Source organism: Scyliorhinus torazame, chromosome 1, assembly GCF_047496885.1.
Source record: "Scyliorhinus torazame isolate Kashiwa2021f chromosome 1, sScyTor2.1, whole genome shotgun sequence".
Classification (NCBI taxonomy): Eukaryota; Metazoa; Chordata; class Chondrichthyes; order Carcharhiniformes; family Scyliorhinidae; genus Scyliorhinus; species Scyliorhinus torazame.
In genome coordinates, this window is record NC_092707.1 from 97,392,331 (window position 1) to 97,414,677 (window position 22,347).

A 22,347-nucleotide genomic window follows, 5' to 3' on the forward strand; every position below is an offset into this window, starting at 1 on the left:
GTATTGCATGAAGTTCTGGTCACCACATTATCAGAAGGACGTGGAAGCTTTGGAGAGAATGCAAAGAAGGTTCACAGAATGTTGCCTAGTCTTGAGGGTGTTGGCTATGAAGAGAGGCTGAATAAACTATGATTGTTTTCACTCGAAAGACAGAGGTTGAGGAGAGACCCGATAGAGGTTAACAAATTTATGAGAGGCATAGACAGGGTGGATAGTAAGAGGCTTTTTCCAAAGGTGGAAGTCAATCACAAGGGGGCACAGGCTCAAAGTAAGAGGGGAAAAGTTTAAGGGAGATGTGCAGGGTATGTTTTTCACACAGAGAATGGTGGGTGCCTAGAACACGCTGCAGGCGTGGAAGCAGGCACATTAGCAACATTTAAGAGGCATCTGGATGAGTACATGAATAGGGATGAAATAGAGGGATACGGACTGAGTGAGGGCAAAGGTATTTTATTTAGTTATGGCACCATGACCGTCACAGGCTTGGAGGGCAGAAGGGCCTGTTCCTGTGCTGTACTTTTCTTTGTTCTTTGATACACCTTGGGTGGGATTTACCCAGAAACTCGTCACAGCGGGAGGAGGCCCCGCCATTGGCCAGCAACGGGATCTTCTGGTCCCGCCGTTATCAATGGGGTTTCTCTTTGAATGCACCCCTTGCTGCCGTGAAACCGCAGTGGGTGTATGCCATCGGTGGGTCCGGAAGATCATACCGTCGTGAATGGCTGGAAAATCTCTCCCCCCACCTTGTCTAAACAGGTTTGTAATCACCTTTCACTACTTGATTGGAAATCCTCTAACATTTCCATTGTGTGTCTACCCTACCAGCTTTCTAGATCACTGCACTTCTCCCATTCTGACCACTCATGCATTCCCAATTTTAACCGTTCCATCATCGGTGGCTTTGTCTTCAGCTGCCTTGACCTAAACTTTGAATTCACTCCTTATATCTCTCTGCCTCCCTATCTCTCTCACCTCCTTAAACCTCTTTGACTAAGCTTTTGGCCATATGTCCCAATCCCTCCTTATTTGGCTTGGTGTCAAAACTGTTTTTAATAATCTTCTTGTTCAGAACTTTGGGACATTTTGCAACATACACAAATGCTATATAAATGCAAAATGTTGTTTGTGTGCGCACGATGGTTCTGCAGTGCACATGTACAGCTGTCAATGCTAATCCAAACACTCACCTGTTTTAGAAGACACCGCCCAATACTCTGCTTGCATCTCAGTGGCTATTTTAATGGCATCAGCTTCTGTTCGCTCATATTCAGCCTGTGACTGGGAGATAAACACACATAAAATGACAGCGATATTAGATCAGATGACCAAAAGATCTACAAGGTGGGTTTTAAGGAGCTTCTTAAAAGAGGAAAGTGAGGGAGAGAGATAAAGAGATGTAGGGAAAGTATAGCGAAGTTTAGGATTAAGGCAACTGAAGGCATTACCGCCAATGGTGCAGTGATTAACATCAGAGATGTTCAAGGGGCTAGAATTAGATAAGCACAGATATCTTGGAGAGTTGTGACACTAGAGGAGGTTACAGTGATATGGTTGGGTGAGGCCATGGAGGGACTTGAAAACAAGGACGGGAATTTTAAAACCAAGACGTTGCTTCACTGGGAACTAGGTAGGTCAGTGAACACAGGGGGATAGGTGAATGGGACTTGTTGTGAGTTAGGACACGGACAGCAGAGTTTTGAACAATCCCAAGTTTATAGAATGTAGAATATGAGGGGCCAGCCAGGAGTGCATTGAAATCATCAAATTTAGAGACAACAAAGGTGTGAATGATGGCTGGAGCAGCAGAGGAGCAGAGGCACGGATGAAGTTGGGTGATCATTATGGAGGTGGAAATAGGACAGTCTTAGAGATGACATAAATATATATTCGGAACTTCACCTCAGGGTCAAATATAGCACCTAGGTCACAAACAGTCTGCTTTAGTCTCAGACAGTTACCAGGGAGAAGGATGGAGTCCATAGCTAGGGAATGGAGTGGGAACTGAAAACAACTTGGTGCAACTATTAAAATGGACAAAAAACATTGAATAGTTCAATGAATATATTGTTTGGCAATATTATGATTCATCTAAAAGTTTTCCTTCAGTTGTACATCGATCAGTACATTAATCTCCTGGTAGCTCAGTACAGTGCAATGTCGGTGCATTTCACTTTGAAATTAAACTTTGTAAAATGTCTCTTGTTGTTGAAATTATACCTAAGATGTTTGAGAGGATGTTTGTTAATTAATAATGAAATAACACTGCATTATACCATTATGATAAATTTTACTTGCACAGGAATTAAGGTTAACCAGTAATGGGTCTCAAAGGTCCTAAGGCCCATTATATTTAGCCTCAATGGATTAAAATCACGAGCAAGAAAATATTGACCTAAAATGATTCTGTACATTAAAAAAGCTTTTTTCGTACAAATTATATAGAGTGTAGGCCTTGCAAAACCAGTCAAACATTCAAACAGTGCAGCAACCCTCACAGGGTACCTGGGACCTTTGTGATAAAGGCTCGCATCATATTGGAGAATCAATGGTGACAGTGGAAAATATGAACCAGCTAGTTAGAAAGGTCATTCAATGTCAGATCAGAAAGAAAAATTAAGAAAGAAGGATTGAGAGCCAATCAGAAAGAAAGTTACATTTAAAAATAAATTCCAACAATAATTAAAAGCTGAAGGAATGAGATTTCACGTTGGTAAAAATAAATTTTCAGTGCAAGGGAGATTGTTTGTCAGTAATTAAGATTTACAACATTGATAAACAGGTGCTTAGATTAGAATGGACGTGTCCTAACTTTCAACTGTGAGTTTAGCCTGTATTCACGATGTCCGTAACGTTCCCTTTATGGAAGGATGTGCTGACCTTGGAAAGGGTCCAGAGGAGGTTCACAAGAATGATCCACAGAATGAAGGACTTATCATATGAGGAACTGTTGAGGACTCTGGACATGTACTCGATTGAGTTTAGAAGGATGAGGGGAGATCTCATTGAAACTTACAGAATACGGAGAGGCCTAGATAGAGTGAACGTGGAGTTTCCACGAGTAGGAGAAACTAGAACTTGAGGGCACAGCCTCAAACTGAAGGGTGATCCTTTAAAACAGGGATGAGCAGGAATTTCTTCAGCCAGAGGATGGTGAACCTGTGGAACTCATTGCCACAGAAGGCTGTGGAGGCCAAATTGCTGAATGCCTTTTAGACAGTGATATATAGGTTCTTGATTAAAAAGGGGATATGGGGAGAATACAGGAGAATGGGGATGAGAAACATATCAGCCATGATTGAATTTTGGAGAGACTCGATGGGCCGAAAGGCATAATTCTGTTCCTATGTCTTCTGGTATTACGCACAATGTGAGTCAGTACAGCAATCTGGAACATACCACACAGTGCAACAAACAGGTCAAAAACAACAAATGTTCTCTCGCATTTTAGCTCATCTGTGTGGTTAGACAGCAATCCTAAAGGATGCCAATTAAGCAGACTGCTTTGGCTTGGATGGTATTGATTTTCTGGAGTGTTGACCAAGTGGAGAGGCTGGAAAGCTTGCATGTGATGACAAGGGGCAGTGAGGAGTCTAGCACCAACTAGGCATGGAGCTTTGCGCAGAGCTTTGAGCCCATCCTTTCGAGCATGGAAGTGGTGGCCAACTTTCTTTTCACACTTATGGACCCAATTGTGACGGTTCCAAACGTCCACCACGCAGGAAGTTATGCAGAGGTCTGCCATAGTGGCTTTGGATACCAATGTTCAAAAGAGCTTGAAAACTCTCACGACAGTCCAGCAATCTGTCATCCAATGGATGACTAGGATTGCTGAAGCACAATCCTGGAGGAGTGGCAGTGGATCCATGGAATATAAACCTGCCTCTCCTCTCAGGAAGATTCATGCTTCCACACCTCCCACTCCACAAGGGAACGTTGCGGACATGGATTTGGCTCATTCATGAGCTATATTATCGACAGATAGCCTTTGTTTCCCAGTAGCCCTCCTTTGGTTTACTGGAGTGGTTCAAATGCAGCTGGCACAGCATATTGAACACATCATGATGCTGCCAAGATACTAGGCAATGACCTGAATGATGATCTGCCGATGCACCCAGCTGTATATTGAGGGAGTGGGATCTCTTTCAGTCCCTGTACATGGCAGAATTGTTAAAGTAATGTGCATGCAGCCACTGGTGCTCTGCATCAGGAGAAAGCCTGCAAACCGTACAAACTCTTGAGCTAACCTCATTTGCTTCTCTCTGGCAAGAGAGGGTATGAAGTTAAACTATCACTCTTTGAACAAAGACCATCAGTGACTTCCATTATGAGCAGAAGACTGCAAAGGTGTTTTTTGTACCTTCAGCACCAAACTGGAAGGAGCCAGGCCCATTAAAGTTCATAATTAATGTCACCATCATGTCCACTGGCAATGTGGTCCTCACCCTTCTCCGAGTTTAGAGTTGTGACTGATAGATTTCACTGATAAATTCCTTCGATTTTTCAAACATTGGTTGCTGAGGTTCAGATCAGAAAATTGGTCTCCGAGAGGATATGGTCTCCTGCTGAAAGTCTTTCTCTCCCATCCTCCTCCTCACCTTTCCAGCAGCTTGTCATAGAGTCAACACACAATACAGTGAGAAGTATTATTCTGTGTACAGTCCAGACAGATCGTCCATACATGAAAAAACATTGGACATACGATAAATACACAATGTAAATACTTGGATACAGACATTGGGTGAAGCATACGGAGTGTAGCACTATTCAGTAGAGAAGATGTGTGGAGAGATCAGTTCAATCCATAAGAGGATCATTCAGGAGTCTGGTAACAGCGGGGAAGAAGCTGTTGTTGAACCTGTTAGTGCGTGTTCTCAGACTTTTGTATCTCCTGTCCAATGGAAGACATTGGAAGAGAGAATAGCCGGGTGATTATGCTGCCCACTTTCTCAAGGCAGCGGGAGGTGTAGACAGAGTCAATGGATGAGAGGCGGTTTCGCATGATGGACTGGGCTGTGTTCAAAACTCCCTGTAGTTTCTTACAGTCTTGGGCCAAGCAGTTGCCATACCAGGCTGTGATACAGCCAGATAGGATGCGTTCTATGGTGCATCTGTAAAAATTTGTAAGAGTCAATGTGGACATCCAAAATGTCCTTAGTTTCCTGAGAAAGTATCGGCGCTGTTGTGCTTTCTTGGTTGTAGCGTTGACATGGGTGGACCAAGACAGACTGTTGGTGATGTGCACACCTTGAAATTTGAAGCTGTCAGCCATCTCCACCTCGGCATCATTGATCAGGGCATCAGGCGCAGTAGCATAGTGGTTAGCACTGTTGCTTCACAGCTCCAGGGCCCCAGGTTCGATTCCTGGCGGGTCACTGTCTGTGCGAAGTCTGCACGTTCTCCCCGTGTCTGCGTGGGTTTCCACCGGGTGCTTGGGTTTCCTCCCACAGTCCAAAGATGTGTGGGTTAGGTGGATTGGCCGTGCTAAATTTCCCTCAGTGTCCATAAAGGTTAAGTGGGGGTTACGGGGATAGGGTAAATACGTGGGCTTGAGTAGGGTGCTCTTTGTAAGGGCTGGTGCAGACTCGATGGGCCAAATGGCCTCTTTCTGCACTGTAAATTCTATGATCTATGATGCAGACAGGGGTGTGTACAATGCTTTGCTTCCTGAAGTCAATGACTAGCTCCTTAGTTTTGCTGCCATTGAGGAAGAGATTGTTGTGGTTAAACCACGCCACTAGGTTCTCTATCTCCTTCTTGTACTCTGACTCTTCGTTGTTCGAGATTTGACCCACAACGGTCATGTCATCAGCAAACCTGTAGATGGAGTTAGAGCCAAAATTTGCCACACAGTCATGTGTGTATAGGGCGTTTAGTAGGGGGCTAAGTGCGCAGCTTTGCGGGGCCCTGGAATAGAGGACTATCGTGGAGGAGGTTTTGTTGTTTATCCTTACTAATTGTGGTCTATGGGTTAGGAAGTCGAGGAGCCATTTGGATAGGGAGGAGCCAAGTCCTAGGCTTTGGAGTTTTGATAAGAGCAAGGCATTCTCATGTCTTGCTAGTCCTCCCAAAATGCATCACTTCTCACTTTTCAGGGTTAAATTCCATTTGCCACTCTTCAGCCCATCCGACCAGTCCGTTTATACCGTCCTGTAATCTAAGGTTTTCCTCCTCGCTATTTACCACACTACCAATTTTTGTGTCATCTGTGAACTCATTGATCTTCCTCTCACATTCATGTTTAGATTATTAAAGTACACTGCAAACAGCAAGGGACTCAGCACCAATCGCTGCAGTACACCACTAGACACAAGCTTCCAGTCACAAAAGCAACCTTTGACCATCGCCCGCTGCCTCCTGCCACTTAGCCAATTTTGGATCCTATTTGCCAAACTGCCCTGGATCCCATGAGCCTTCATGGGGCATGATCCATAGGCCATGTTGCGCCGGTAAAGCAGCTTGCCAAAGAGATGGGGTGAAGGTCGGGGATCGCTTCAGGGGCCTTGGAGATCGGGATGCTATTTTAAAATGGCGTCTCGATCTCTCGCTGCGGCCTCGGCCACGCGTTCTCCGTTGAGGCCCCTCATACAACGTGAGTCACGTTGAATAGCCATGTGTTTCTCTGCACTGCGAGCGCTGGGAAACATGCGGCTAAACGTGCTTGCATTTGGGTGAATCGTGCCCTTGATCAGTCTAAGTACACACATGCCAGCCGCCTTACTGTTTGCTTCACGTCAGAAATGTACATGCGCATTGCGAACTTCATTTTGGAAGCCTAAGGGCATTTCAAGCATCAAGAAAACCAGCGTTATTAAGCCCAATTTCACCCCGAAGGCATCAGAGCCACAGTTTCAACAGATTTATTCAGGGTGGAATGTCAGGTTCATCAGATATAGGTCACTCATAAAGCTACGAGGAAAATAATGACTACTCACCAATAAGTCTTTCTTCGAGCCCACAAGAAATATGGTACTTAAACCCTGTTCATTTTCCTTCAGTGCATCCTCCAGCCACTGCCTACAGCAATAAAGGGTATTATTGTCTTTGAGAAAATGATAAAGGGAGTAACCATAATTATTGCATGCTAATTATTACATTTAAGTTACAAACAAAGGTAAAGGAATTTACACTTATTCTCGTTGCAAAGTCAGATACCATGAGTGATCTAATTGACATTGGTGAGATAATAAGGGGAAATAATGAGTTGTTCACTCTATCATGGATACATGTTAAAACTGAGTTAGAAGTATAACAGACTGATTGAAAACATTGAAGTTTACTTTTTTTATCAATTTCAAAAAGTAAATAGGTCATCTTTATTCTGAAAGGACTAAAATCTTCTCTCACCCACTCAAGGGTCTGCTACTTAAGTAGCAGACCAGAAAAGTCATTTTACTTATATACATGGAATACTACCCTTGTATCTAAAGACAGTTCAAACAGGTTTCCAAAACATTATTGTACAATTCACTTTCCATAGTCTACAAAACGGCAGCTGCATACACCCGCTTAAAAAGGCAGCTTACTTGGTTTTCAAAACAATTCTTGCCCTCATCTCGAAGAAATGTAACACTTAGTTTGAAATCTAAACCCTAGATCATGGGCAATCCAAGAGCACGTTAACCTCGACATCATACAGGAAATCTCAAGTGTAACAAGTGTAGCTGGATACTTGAGGTAGCACCACATTCGTCAGAAGAAAAAAGTTATTTCAAGAACGGTTACAGTTGAGGTTACACATAACCCATTTATTGCTGAATTTCAGGCTACAATTATCAGGACAGTACATTTTATTACAAGATCTTGAATCTTATCTTGAACCGTCTGACAAAGTGCTTCGGCCAAGTTATGAAGACTGCAACAACACCACAGAAGTTGCCCACAGCCTGAAGCCGGACACAGCAACTGACTTTTTCCTCGGTCAGAGTCCAAGTCAAAAAGGAAAACTTAACTCGGAAACACTCCAGGTGAATATTGGAAAGTCTTCGGCGAAATAAGAAGAGGATTACCAATAAAAAATACATGACCAAGCACAGGCAGGAGCAACACAACCTTCTCATGACAATGTTGGCTATGTTTTTATAGGAGCTGCTTGTAATTTTCTACTTTGGAACACTGATTTTTAGATTTCTATTGGAAGATCTTAATTTGAATTTCATCCTTAACAGAGATTCTGCCATGGCTTCCCCTTCTTCCTCTTTTTACTCCTCTCACAAAAATCTATTGGGTGGGAAATGATTTTGCCAGACAAAGCAAACCCGCTGAGGGAAGGGAATCAAGTCAGGATTAAGTCAACACAGGTTATTTGGGGTACTTTTGGTATATTATCACTATCGGTTGCCTATTGGAGCTCCTATGATGGTTGACCATCTTTAAAAATTTGGCAGATGAAGCATAAAATGAAGTTGCCTACTTTGGCAGGAAGAAAAGAAAAACAACATTATTTAAATGGCAAGATACTACAGAATGGAGCTTCACAGAAGGATCAGGGTGTACTTCTACATGAATCACAAAAAATTAGCGTGCAGATACAGCAGGTAATGAGGGAGGCAACTGGAATGTTGGCCTTTATTGCAAGGGAGGTGAAGTATAAAAGAAGGGAAAATTTCCCACAATTGTTTACGGTATTGGTAAGATTGCCCTAAACAAAAGCATAAGAACATAATAAACAGGAGTAGACCAGGTGGTCCAGTGAGTCTGTTCTGCTATTCAATCTGATCATGGTTGATCTTTGATTTTGGTTCCATTTTCCTGCCCACTCCCCATATCCCTTAATTATTGCCCCCTAATTCTGAGACTGTGTCCCCTGTGTTTTAGATTCTCTGATCAGCAGAAACAATCTTCAAAGCGTTCATCCTATCAAGCCCTATCAGAATTGTGTAGTTTTCAATGAGGCCACCTCTCATTCTTCCAAATTCCATACAATATAGACCTAATTTACTCAGCCTCTCATCGTAGGACAATCCCCTCATCCCAGGGACCAATTTTGTGAACCTTCGCTGTTCCTCCCCCAATGCAAATATGTCCTTTCTTAAATGCGGAGACCAAACCTGTACAGTGTTCCAGATGTGGTCTCACCAAAACCCTGTACAAATGTAGCAAGACTTCTTTATCCTTGTACTCCAATCCCTTTGTGATGAAAACCAATATGACATTTGCCTTCATTATTGCTTGCGACACCTGCACGCTAACGTTCTCCGATCCTCGTATCAGCACGTCCAAGTCTCTCCGAACTTCAATACTTCCTAGTTTCTCACCCTTTAGAAAATATTCAGCTTTTTTGTTCTTATGACCAAAGTGAATAACGTCACATTTCCCTGTATTATGCTCCATCTGCCATTTTGTTTCCCACTCACCTAACCTGCCTATTACTCTTTGCACTTGGAATACTGTATTGGTTTTGGTTTCTGTAATAGCCAGAATGGGACTTACGGAATGGGAATGATTATCTTCCCCATGGTCTTTGCTGAGTACAAGCTCCCGCGCTATGGGTGGTGAACCTTTGTATAAAACGTCAGCCAGTAAGGCACCAACCAGAACAGGAACCCGGTAGAGATCTACCGGGCAGTGTATATATATATATGTAAAAAAAACTAAGTTTCTTTATTTTATTTGGTGTCGGAGTTGGCCTCGGCTAACTCTTTTCTGGATGGAGACTTTATTTGTAAATTGAACCCCTTATGGTCAAGCTCCTGGTTACTAGAAATACTCCCACCCTGCAGGCTAGAGCGCTGGCCTCGGCCTGTACATATTGGGATATCTGGACGTGTTGTGGACTTTGCATCCTAGAGATAGAGATTTTTCTTTTTCTCAGCCCCTCACCAATGTCATGCTAGAATTGACTATTATTTTGTGCCTTGATCTATGGGTAGCATTGTGATCTCTGACCATGCTCCCATCTTCCTCGAATTTCTGCTTGAGTTTCTCTCCCCCCACCCCAGTCTAGGTCATGGTGGTTTGATGCCTCCCTGCTGAGAGATAAATTGTTAATTGCACATGTTCGAGTTTTCTTACTCGGTCAAATCCCTTTCTGATGTCCCTCCTTCCACTCTGTGGGAGACTTGCAAGGCTTATGCTAGGGGATTGGTTATTTCTTGCACAACCAAGGAAAGATGGAGAATGCTGGAGAGCCAGCACCGGTTGGAAGTTGTCTTTATGATGTGGAGGAGAAGTACAGGTGGGCCCCGATCAAGCAATTGCTGAAGGAGGATAACATAGATCGGGTGGTTCATGATTCTTTACTGACACAGCTGGCTGAGTGAAATGAAATGAAATGAAAATGAATGAAAATTGCTTATTGTCACAAGTAGGCTTCAAATGAAGTTACTGTGAAAAGCCCCTAGTCGCCACATTCCGGCGCCTGTTCAGGGAGGCTGGTACGGGAACTGAACCGTGCTGCTGGCCTGCCTTGGTCTGCTTTAAAAGCCAACTGTTTAGCCCTGTGTTAAACCAGCCCCAGCTAGGTACGCAAGCAAAAACTGTATGAGTTTGTGAATAAGCCGAGCAAGTACTTGACAAGTAACTAACGGAGAGGGCTGGTAATCTTTAGGGCTATCTCCTCAGTGTGGAACTCAGGAGGATAGAGGTTAATGAAAACTGAATATATTAATGGGGCATTTAGGCATTTTTATGCTGAATTATAGAAGTTGAGTCAATCTGGTGATGTGATTGCATGTACTTCACTTCTCTCAAGCTCCCTGTGATTTTGGAGGACCGGTGTTTGGCCCTTGTGCTCCTATCTCTATAAATTTAGCCCTGTGGCTGTGGCCATTAAGGAACTTCAGCTGGCTAAAGTTCCAGAGCCAGATGGTTTTGCGTGTGAGCTTTAGAAGGAATTTAAGGATTTGTTAATGTAGCATTGGTTGGTATGTACTATAACTCCTTTGAGGCAGGTAATAATAAAATAAATAAATAATCTTTATTGTCACAAGTAGGCTTACATTAACACTGCAATGAAGTTACTGTGAAAAGCCCCTAGTTGCCACATTCCGGCACCTGTTCGGGTAGAATTGTCAGCTGGTATGGGAATTAAACCCGCGCTGTTACACGTGTTCTGCATCACAAACCAGCTATCTAGTCCACTGGGCTAAACCAGCCCCTTTTCTGCTGCCACCGGTGCTTTGCAAGGCAAACATCTCCCTGATTTCGAAGACAGGCAAGGATACGGAGGAATGTGCCACCCACAACCAATCTTGATTCTAAATGTTGATCTGAAGTTGTTGTAGAACATAGAACATACAGTGCAGAACAGGGCCATTTGGCCCATCGAGTCTGCACCGACCCACTTAAGCCTTCACTTCCACCCTATTCCCGTAACCCAATAACCCCTCCTAACCTTTTTGGACACTAAGGGCAATTTAGCATGGCCAATCCACCTAACCTGCACGTCTTTGGACTGTGGAAGGAAACCGGAGTACCTGCCGACACGGGTAGAATGTGCAGACTCCACACAGACTGTGACCCGGTGGGGAATCGAACCTGAACCCTGGCACTGTGAAGCCACAGGGCTAGCCACTTGTGCTACCGTGCTGGCTAAGGGATTGGAGCGGTGGTTAGAGGGAATCCTTCCGATGATTGTTCGGAAGTGTCCAGACTGGGTTCATAAAGGGTAGGTTTACCAGTAACAATGTTAGAAGGTTACCGAATGTGATCTACGTTTTCCAGAAGCGGGCACTAAACCAAGGTGATCTCTTAGGGGCAGCACGGTAGCATTGTGGATAGCACAATTGCTTCACAGCTCCAGGGTCCCAGGTTTGATTCCGGCTTGGGCACTGTCTGTGCGGAGTCTGCACATCCTCCCAGTGTGTGCGTGGGTTTCCTCCGGGTGCTCCGGTTTCCTCCCACAGTCCAAAGATGTGCAGGTTAGGTGGATTGGCCATGATAAATTGCCCTTAATGTCCAAAATTGTCCTTAGTGTTGGGTGGGGTTACTGGGTTATGGGGATAGGGTGGAGGTGTTGACCTTGGGTGGGGTGCTCTTTCCAAGAGCCTGTGCAGACTCGATGGGCCGAATGGCGTACTTCTGCACTGTAAATTCTATGATAATCTATGATAGAAAGCCCTTGATCGGTGAAGTGGACTTATCTGATGTACATGCTGTTGAGATTTGGTCAGGGTGAGGAATATATTAAGTGGGTTCAGGTGCTGCACCATAGAACCTTGCAGCAGTACTCATGAATGGTTTTAGGTCCAAAAACGTTGGTTTGCAAAGAGGATGTAGACAGGGTTGCTCCCTGTCCCCCTTGCTGTTTGCACTGGCCATAGAGCCGCTGCCGGAGGGTATTAGGCAGGACCCCTTGATATAGAAACATAGAAAATAGGAGCAGGAGGAGGCAATTCGGCCCTTCGATCCTGCTCCGCCATCATTATGATCTGGCTGATCATCCAACTTCAACTCAATAGCCTGATCCCGCCTTCCCCCCATATCCTTTCATCTCCTTTGCCCCAAGTGCTATATCTAACTGCTTCTTGAAAATCGAAACTGGATGTCTCGGTTCCCACCATTATTGATGTGGTCAATAGATTTAGTGCCTTCTCCGGTTATAAGATTAGTTTTACAAAATTGGAGGCTGCGCTGGTGGGAGAGTTGGAGGGCAGATTTTCCTTTTAGATTGTTTCCGTTGGGGTTTACGTACATGGGCATTACAATTACCCTTTTTTTTTGGCAGTTAACTGGGGCTAACCTCCCTCGATTGGTTGCCTCTATTAGGTGGGATTTGACTCATTGGTCTACGCTGCCGGTCTCATGCCTGGACAGGATTACTTTGATTAAAATGATTAAAATGAATGTGTTGCCTAGATTGCTGCACTCCTTGCAGACGTTGCCAATCTTGTTGTCAGCTAAAGTCTTAAAAGCAATAAATGGAATGATCAGTTAATTTATTTGGAATAAGAAGAAGCTTTGTTTAAACATTCGCCAAGTTGCAGCTCCATGTTGCAAGGGAGGTTTGGGTATCCTGAATGTATCAATTGGCTTCTCACCTTAGATTTATAAGAGATTGAGTTAGGAAAGACACTGCATTCATTTGGCTCGATATTGAAGCAGACCAGTTGGCTTTCGCTTTGCAGATCTTGTTATTTTATGGGGGCATTAGGACAAGTTCTGCTGGATGCGACAATCCTATTATTATTAGTATTCTAAGAGCATGGAGAATGATTTTCTAAATAGAACGGAGATCTAAACTGACTTCCATTATTTCCCCCATCCAGGGCAGCCCAGCCTTCCCACCAGGTGTAATGGACCACGGATTTGATACTAACATAGCGAATAGAAGCAGGAGAAGGCCATGCAACCCTTCAAGCCTGCTCTGCCATTCATTATCATCATGGCTGATCATCCAGTTCAATACCCTGATCCCGCCTTCCCCCAATATCCCTTCACCCCTTTAGCCCCAAGGGCTATATTCAATTGATTCTTGAAATTACACGATGTTTTAGCCTCAACTACTTTTTGTGGTAGTGAATTCCACAGATTCGCCATTCCCTGGGTGAAGATATTTTTCCTTACCTCAGTCCTAACAGGTTTACCCCGTATCCTCAAACTATGCCCCCTAGTTCTGGACTCCCCCACCATCGGGAACATTCTTTCTGAATCTAATTTGTCTAATCCTATAGACACTTGGTGAGATAGAGGCATTTGTAGGCTGGGATATATGTTCTGTGATGCCTCCTTGTTATCCTTTGATCAGCGATGCCAACAATTTGACATCCCAAGACATTCCTTTTTTAAGTATCTGCAATTGAGACTTTATCCTGAGTAAAACAATCCTGCATCTTAATTCCTATATATTCCCGGTGGAAGAATCTTGATTTCATAGAATTTACAGTGCAGAAGGAGGCCATTCGGCCCATCGAGTCTGCACCGGCTCTTGGAAAGAGCACCCTACCCAAGGTCAACACCGCCACCCTATCCCCATAACCCAGCAACCCCACCCAACACTAAGGGCAATTTTGGACACTAAGGGCAATTTATCATGGCCAATCCACCTAACCTGCACATCTTTGGACTGTGGGAGGAAACCGGAGCACCCGGAGGAAACCCACGCACACACGGGGAGGATGTGCAGACTCCGCACAGACAGTGACCCAAGCTGGAATCGAACCTGGGACCCTGGAGCTGTGAAGCAATTGTGCTATCCACAAGGCTACCGTGCTGCAGAGTCTAAACAGTTGATCAGCAAGTTTTATGATAACTTGTGTTCTGGACCCTGTGTTAGCACATTGGGTACCTTGCAGTCATGGGAAAAAGACTGGGCAATTAATACTGATGAGGAGACATGCGGTACTTTATGGGATTATACCAATAAACGTCTGGTTTGCAGTATAGTGAGATTCAGATTAAGATACTGCACCATTTACATATCAAACCTAGTCTGAGATGCAGGTTTGATGCTGCTATATCTCCGCTGTGCCTAAAGAGCCGGGTAGTCCAGGGTAATTATATACATTGCGTATGGACCTATGCAACGATGCAATCCTATTGGTCTGGTGTAGTTAGGAAGTTTAAGAGAATATTGGACTGAGCCTTAGAGCTTAATCCTTTATTTTTAATTCTGGGTCTTCCAGATGGACGAATTACTGACGTTAATGAAAAAAGGAGTATAACATCCTAACTTCTGCTGTTCATAAAAATATCCTCTGTCCTGGATCAGCGACAAGTATCCTTCAGTTCAAAATTGGCAAACATTAGTCATGGAATGTATCCTTATGGTATTCTTGATGTCTGTGATCCATCCTAAGTGTGGGACCCCTATCTCAAAGTTATAGGCTCCATCTTGACTGACCTACTCCTGTTAGGATTCCCTTGAGCCATGTTGTAAATCTTGGTTTTGCACTGAGTGCTGAATTTGGTGCTTTTTGAGTGCTATAGTAAGAGTTTGGTGACCGAGGGAGTTAGGTGAGGAGGGAGTAAGGTGCTCCTTTCATTTTGTTTCCGACATTTCCGCAAAGAGTGCGAAGAGAGCCAGGAGTTTACAGAAAGTGTAGCTGACTGGGAGCAGAGTCGGAGGGCGGAGATCTAGTTAGTCCACAGGGCAGCTATATTCTGTCAGGTAAGAAGGGATGGAGGCTAGGCCAGTTGCATGCTCCTCCTGTAGGATGTGGGTGGTGAAGGATACCACCGGTGTCCCAGCTGACTATACCTGCGGGAAGTGCACCCAACTTCAGCTCCTCAAAGACCGTGTTAGGGAACTGGAGCTGAAGCTGGATGAACTTCGGATCATCCGGGAGGCAGAGGGGCTGATTGAGAAGAGTTACAAGGAGGTAACCACACCCAAGGTACAGCACAAGAATAGCTGGGTTACAGTCAGGGGGAAAAAAACAAACAGGCAGACAGTGCAGGGATCCCTCGTGGCCATTCCCCTTCAAAACAAGTATACCGTTTTGGATGCTGTTGGGGGGGATGACCTACCGGGGGAAGGCCCTAGCGGCCAGGTCTCTGGCACTGAGTCTGGCTCTGGGGCTCAGAAGGGAAGGGGGGAGAATAGAAAAGCAATAGTTGTAGGAGATTCAATGGTTAGGGGAATAGATAGGAGATTGTGTGGTCGCGAGCGAGACTCCCGGAAGGTATGTTGCCTCCCGGGTGCCAGGGCCAGGGATGTCTCGGATCGTGTCTTCAGGATCCTTAAGGGGGAGGGTGAGCAGCCAGAAGTCGTGGTGCACATTGGTACCAACGACATAGGTAGGAAAAGGGGTGTGGAGGTAATAAACAAGTTTAGGGAGTTAGGCTGGAAGTTAAAAGCCAGGACAGAGTTGTCATCTCTGGTTTGTTGCCGATGCCACGTGAGAGCGAGGCTAGGAATAGGCAGAGAGTGCAGTTGAACACGTGGCTGCAGGAATGGTGTAGGAGGGAGGGCTTCAGGTATTTGGATAATTGGAGCGCTGGGGAAAGTGGGACCTGTACAAGCAGGACGGGTTGCATCTGAACCAGAGGGGCACCAATATCCTGGGAGGGAGGTTTTCTAGTACTCTTCGGGAGGGTTTAAACTAATTTGGCAGGGGAATGGGAACCGGATTTGTAGTCCAGCAACTAAGGTAGCCGATATTCAGGACACCAAAGCATGTAGTGAGGCAGTGGGGAAGGGAACAGTGACAAAGGAGAGTACTTGCAGGCACGGAGATGGGTTGAAGTGTGTATACTTCAACGCAAGAAGCATCAGGAATAAGGTGGGTGAACTTAAGGCATGGATCGGTACTTGGGACTACGATGTGGTGGCCATCACGGAAACTTGGATAGAAGAGAGGCAGAAATGGTTGTTGGAGGTCCCTGGTTATAGATGTTTCAATAAGATTAGGGAGGGTGGTAAAAGAGGTGGGGGGGTGGCATTATTAATTAGAGATAGTATAACAGCTGCAGAAAGGCAGTTCGAGGAGTATCACCCTATTGAGGTAGTATGGGTTGAAGTCAGAAATAGGAAAGGAGCAGTCACCTTGTTAGGAGTTTTCTATAGGCCCCCCAATAGTAGCAGAGATGTGGAGGAACAGATTGGGAAACAGATTTTGGAAAGGTGCAGAAGTCATAGGGTAGTAGTCATGGGCGACTTTAACTTCCCAAATATTGAGTGGAAACTCTTTAGATCAAATAGTTTGGATGGGGTGGTGTTTGTGCAGTGTGTCCAGGAAGCTTTTCTAACACAGTATGTAGATTGTCCGACCAGAGGAGGGGCAATATTGGATTTAGTACTGGGTAATGAACCAGGGCAAGTGATAGATTTGTTAGTGGGGGAGCATTTTGGAGATAGTGACCACAATTCTGTGACTTTCACTTTAGTAATGGAGAGGGATAGGCACGTGCAACAGGGCAAGGTTTACAATTGGGGGAAGGGTAAATACGATGTTGTCAGACAAGAATTGAAGTGCATAAGTTGGGAACATAGGCTGTCAGGGAAGGACACAAGTGAAATGTGGAACCTGTTCAAGGAACAGGTGCTACGTGTCCTTGATATGTATGTCCCTGTCAGGCAGGGAAGTGATGGTCGAGTGAGGGAACCATGGTTGACAAGAGAGGTTGAATGTCTTGTTAAGAGGAAAAAGGAGAGTTATGTAAGGCTGAGGAAACAAGGTTCAGACAGGGCATTGGAGGGATACAAGATAGCCAGGAGGGAACTGAAGAAAGGGATTAGGAGAGCTAAGAGAGGGCATGAACAATCTTTGGCGGGTAGGATCAAGGAAAACCGCAAGGCCTTTTACACATATGTGAGAAATATGAGAATGACTAGAGCGAGGGTAGGTCCGATCAAGGACAGTAGCGGGAGATTGTGTATTGAGTCTGAAGAGATAGGAGAGGTCTTGAACGAGTACTTTTCTTCCGTATTTACAAATGAGAGGGGCCATATTGTTGGAGAGGACAGTGTGAAACAGATTGGTAAGCTCGAGGAAATACTTGTTAGGAAGGAAGATGTGTTGGGCATTTTGAAAAACTTGAGGATAGACAAGTCCCCCGGGCCTGACGGGATATATCCAAGGATTCTATGGGAAGCAAGAGATGAAATTGCAGAGCCGTTGGCAATGATCTTTTCGTCCTCACTGTCAACAGGGGTGGTACCAGGGGATTGGAGAGTGGCGAATGTCGTGCCCCTGTTCAAAAAAGGGACTAGGGATAACCCAGGGAATTACAGGCCAGTTAGCCTTACCTCGGTGGTAGGCAAAGTAATGGAAAGGGTACTGAAGGATAGGATTTCTGAGCATCTGGAAAGACACTGCTTGATTAGGGATAGTCAGCACGGATTTGTGAGGGGTAGGTCTTGCCTTACAAGTCTTATTGAATTCTTTGAGGAGGTGACCAAGCATGTGGATGAAGGTAAAGCAGTGGATGTAGTGTACATGGATTTTAGTAAGGCATTTGATAAGGTTCCCCATGGTAGGCTTATGCAGAAAGTAAGGAGGCATGGGATAGTGGGAAATTTGGCCAGTTGGATAACGAACTGGCTAACCGATAGAAGTCAGAGAGTGGTGGTGGATGGTAAATATTCAGCCTGGATCCCAGTTACCAGTGGCGTACCGCAGGGATCAGTTCTGGGTCCTCTGCTGGTTGTGATTTTCATTAATGACTTGGATGAGGGAGTTGAACGGTGGGTCAGTAAATTTGCAGACGATACGAAGATTGGTGGAGTTGTGGATAGTGAGGAGGGCTGTTGTCGACTGCAAAGAGACATAGATAGGATGCAGAGCTGGGCTGAGAAGTGGCAGATGAAGTTTAACACTGAAAAGTGTGAGGTTGTCCATTTTGGAAGGACAAATATGAATGCGGAATACAGGGTTAACGGTAGAGTTCTTGGCAATGTGGAGGAGCAGAGAGATCTTGGGGTCTATGTTCATACATCTTTGAAAGTTGCCACTCAAGTGGATAGAGCTGTGAAGAAGGCCTATGGTGTGCTCGCGTTCATTAACAGAGGGATTGAATGTAAGAGCCGTGAGGTGATGATGCAGCTGTACAAAACTTTGGTAAGGCCACATTTGAAGTACTGTGTACAGTTCTGGTCGCCTCATTTTAGGAAGGATGTGGAAGCTTTGGAAAAGGTGCAAAGAAGATTTACCAGGATGTTGCCTGGAATGGAGAGTAGGTCTTACGAGGAAAGGTTGAGGGTGCTAGGCCTTTTCTCATTAGAACGGAGAAGGATGAGGGGCGACTTGATAGAGGTTTATAAGATGATCAGGGGAATAGATAGATTAGACAGTCAGAGACTTTTTCCCCGGGTGGAACAAACCATTACAAGGGGACATAAATTTAAGGTGAAAGGTGGAAGATATAGGAGGGATATCAGAGGTAGGTTCTTTACCCAGAGAGTAGTGGGGGCATGGAATGCACTGCCTGTGGAAGTAGTCGAGTCGGAAACATTAGGGACCTTCAAGCAGCTATTGGATAGGTACATGGATTACGGTAAAATGATATAGTGTAGATTTATTTGTTCTTAAGGGCAGCATGGTAGCATTGTGGATAGCACAATGCTTCACAGCTCCAGGGTCCCAGGTTCGATTCCGGCTTGGGTCACTGTCTGTGCGGAGTCTGCACGTCCTCCCCGTGTCTGCGTGGGTTTCCTCCGGGTGCTCCGGTTTCCTCCCACAGTCCAAAGATGTGCAGGTTAGGTGAATTGGCCAATGATAAATTGCCCTTAATGTCCAAAATTGCCCTTGGTGTTGGGTGGAGGTGTTGAGTTTGGATAGAGTGCTCTTTCCAGGAGCCGGTGCAGACTCAAAGGGCCGAATGGCCTCCTTCTGCACTGTAGATTCAATGATAATCTATGATTAATCGAGGACAAAGGTTCGGCACAACATCGTGGGCCGAAGGGCCTGTTCTGTGCTGTATTTTCTATGTTCTATGTTCTTGATCTCGGAATACCTAAAAGTGTGCGACCTGAGATGTTACCCTATCTTATTTATATGGCCTTATCCTCTTCCTCCACCACTTGATTTTTTTTGATTGATCTGGTATTAAAACTGGTGGCACGAGTTTAAAAAGTCTGTTGTTCCAAAGTCAACCTATCTTGTTTTTTCTTATATTTAAAATAATTCTTGTTCTGTAATGTAACTCCTTTGCATTGAAAATGTTTTGTTGTGTTATTTGTAAAAAATTAAAAATTCAGTAAAAAGACCCATAAAAAACTAATTCAAGGATTAGCTCATCTGCTATTGTGATGGTGTTGCCTCCATCAACAGTCTCAACGCGTCTCCTCCAGAGGTCAGTGGCACTTAACTCACTCCTGGCACCTGGTATTGGCCAGTATGGGTTGTGCTGTCTCCTGTTGCTACGGTAACAAATTTTACAACCTCACCTTTATTGCTACTGATCACCAATAAAAACAAACACAGAACAGCTAGATTTTAATAACTGCAGTAAGAATGACTGTATATTGAAGTAAATAATTGAAAATAAATTTCAATGCATACACACAATGATGAAAATTCATGACCTACTTTGTGTGTTCCAGGGTCCGTATGTCAGCCAAGTCAAAGGCTATTATAATGGCTGGAAACAAAATTTTAAACGTGATTAAAACAATGTAATAAAAAAAAACACAATGATCACTTTGTTTTGCCTATTGCTAATCAAGTCTTACCTTCAGCACCTCGATAATATGCAGAGGCAATGCACTTGAATTTCTCCTGCCCTGCTGTGTCCCAGCTAAAATCAATAGAAACATCTCTCAGATTAATCATTTGAAGAGACCAACTGCAAACTGATGGTTGGATTTAACTGTAACTTAATAGGTTCTGTTTTATTCTGGTGTTTGCCGCATTGAAATACCTGAATGTCACTACCACATTGAACATTGGCCTAGTTATTCAGAGATGAGGTAACCTCAGGTTAAAGAGGTGTGAATTGTGTCAAGCCACGTTGCATTACATTCATCCTCCACCATCTGGCCTGCAAAATCCTACCAACAGTCCTGGCTTGACACAATTCACACCTCTTTAACCTGGGGTTACTCCATCTTTGGGTCTGTAAAGATTTAATCACCTGCTAATGCTCGCATTCCAAGCATTGTCTGGCATCTTTGAATCTGTCTTGAGATATGTTTCTGGAACATACCTCTTCATTCACCTGAGGAAGGAGCAGCGCTCCGAAAGCTAGTGATATTGAAACAAACCTGTTGGACTTTAACCTGGTGTTGTAAGACTTCTTACTGTGCTCACCCCAGTCCAACGCCGGCATCTCCACATAATGTAAACAAGAAAAGACTTGCATTTCACAATCACAGAATGCTCCAAGTGCTTTATAACTAATGAAGTATTTTTGAACTGTAGTCACTGTTTTAATGTTGGGAGCAAAGCAGCCAATTTGCGTACAGAAAAGTCTCATAAATAGCAGTGTGATAATGACCATTCAATCTGTTTTTTGGAATAAAAAACAAAAAATGCTGGATGAACTTAGCAAGGATCCGTGGAGAGCGAAACAAAGGAGGATGGGGGGGATTTTCTACCCCCATTTTGGGTGGCTTGGGAATGGTAGAAGGGGTGCGGAGAATCAAGTGGGGGATTCAAAACGTCTTTTACACCAGCGGGATTTTTCCGCTCGACTGTCCCTGCCCCCGTCAAACATAATTGGGGTCCCGGCTTTTTCTGTTGTAGTGTCACTCTGACTAAAAGTTGAATTAAGGCCACCCTAACGCATTTCAAGGAGGATTTGTACACTAATGGGGAGGGGAGAGAAGTGAGAGAGAGCTCTCTCTCAGGCTGGGTTGGATTTCAAAACAATCACCAGATAAGATATCAATCACTAGACTATCTAAAGTCTCTGCTCTAATTTCACTGAAATTCGTCTTCAAACGACAAGTGCATTTTCATTTATTTTAACTGCTCCAAAGTGGGAAGTCGAAATTGAGAAAAGTGTAGGCCCATAAATCACTTTGTAATCTCAAAATAGTTCATGTGGACTTAACAAAGATTTAAAATATAATATAAGATTCAATTTTGTTGAAAAATTGTCCCAAGTAAAATTAATTATAGGCAGCTTCAATCCAAAGTGCAGGAACCAAAGAAGCTTTCAAGCATGTGGCCAACTGTATTAATTTAATATCCTAACCTTGGCAAGGTTACAGTCATGAGGGCAGTAGTATTGAAGATACACTGTCACAGGTAAGCCTTTCACTGGTCTAGCAATTTGGAAGCACTTGGTTGGGCGGGGATGGGGACATGAAGGGCAAGTTTCCTGTGCTGTAATGTTAAGGTTCAAGGCTTCCGAGATGGTGATATCGTAGAGCTGGCACAGTGCAATAGTCCGTTAGGTAAGACCAGAGGCAGTGTGAAGAAAACTGATGCTACTGGAAGCGTCGCAGCAAGCCTCAGGTAAGTGTGGCTTGAGTCTGGTCAGTGACGAATAGGGGGAGAGTGAGAGTTTGTTCCATAGGGCTGGTTTCCCCAAGTAAAGATAGCTCTGGCAGTCTCAGGAAAAAAACAATATTGGGGGCAGGGATCTGAAAGAAGTGTTAGGCCCACTATTTACACAAGCATATGTGTCATGATAGGGAGATATTAGGAACTTAGGTCCAGAAATGGGGTCCAAGATGTAGCAGGCAATTTAGGGGTTAAATAGACTGAATGAAAGCACTGCTATCAGCCGAGTCAGAGGGATAAGCCTGCAGCCTGAGTACCTTGTCCCATTCAGATTTAACCTTGTTAGTGGGAATACACATCCTGGTTCAGCCAGGATGATCCATTCAAGATCCATTATCATTCGGGACATTTGACCAGCCATTAGCTCATCACAGAGTCTGATGACCTATTTATCTGTCAATGGAAGGTTAGTTGCATAACAATAGCATGACTCTGTTCTTTTGTATAAACGGGAGTGGGCAATCAGCGAAGATAACAATGATAGGTTCAAATCTGGAAACCCGAGAGAACCTTCATTTGA

General features: G+C 44.3%; 1 protein-coding gene across 3 annotated transcripts in view; it reads right to left on the reverse strand.

Annotated features, from left to right (window-relative positions):
* The window catches only part of rab36 (RAB36, member RAS oncogene family), an 89,503-nt gene that overhangs the window by 30,258 nt on the left and 36,898 nt on the right, over window positions 1–22,347 (reverse strand). For all 3 annotated transcript variants that reach the window (XR_011940648.1, XM_072498498.1, XM_072498508.1), the window contains exons 6-9: window positions 20,051–20,115; window positions 19,908–19,959; window positions 6,933–7,014; window positions 1,188–1,278 (exon numbers count right to left, since the gene is read on the reverse strand). Coding sequence is in view for 2 of the 3 variants with exons in the window: in XM_072498498.1 (XP_072354599.1) it covers window positions 1,188–1,278; window positions 6,933–7,014; window positions 19,908–19,959; window positions 20,051–20,115 (290 nt within the window). In the remaining variant the exon portion in view is untranslated. The remainder of the gene's footprint in view (window positions 1–1,187; window positions 1,279–6,932; window positions 7,015–19,907; window positions 19,960–20,050; window positions 20,116–22,347) is intronic.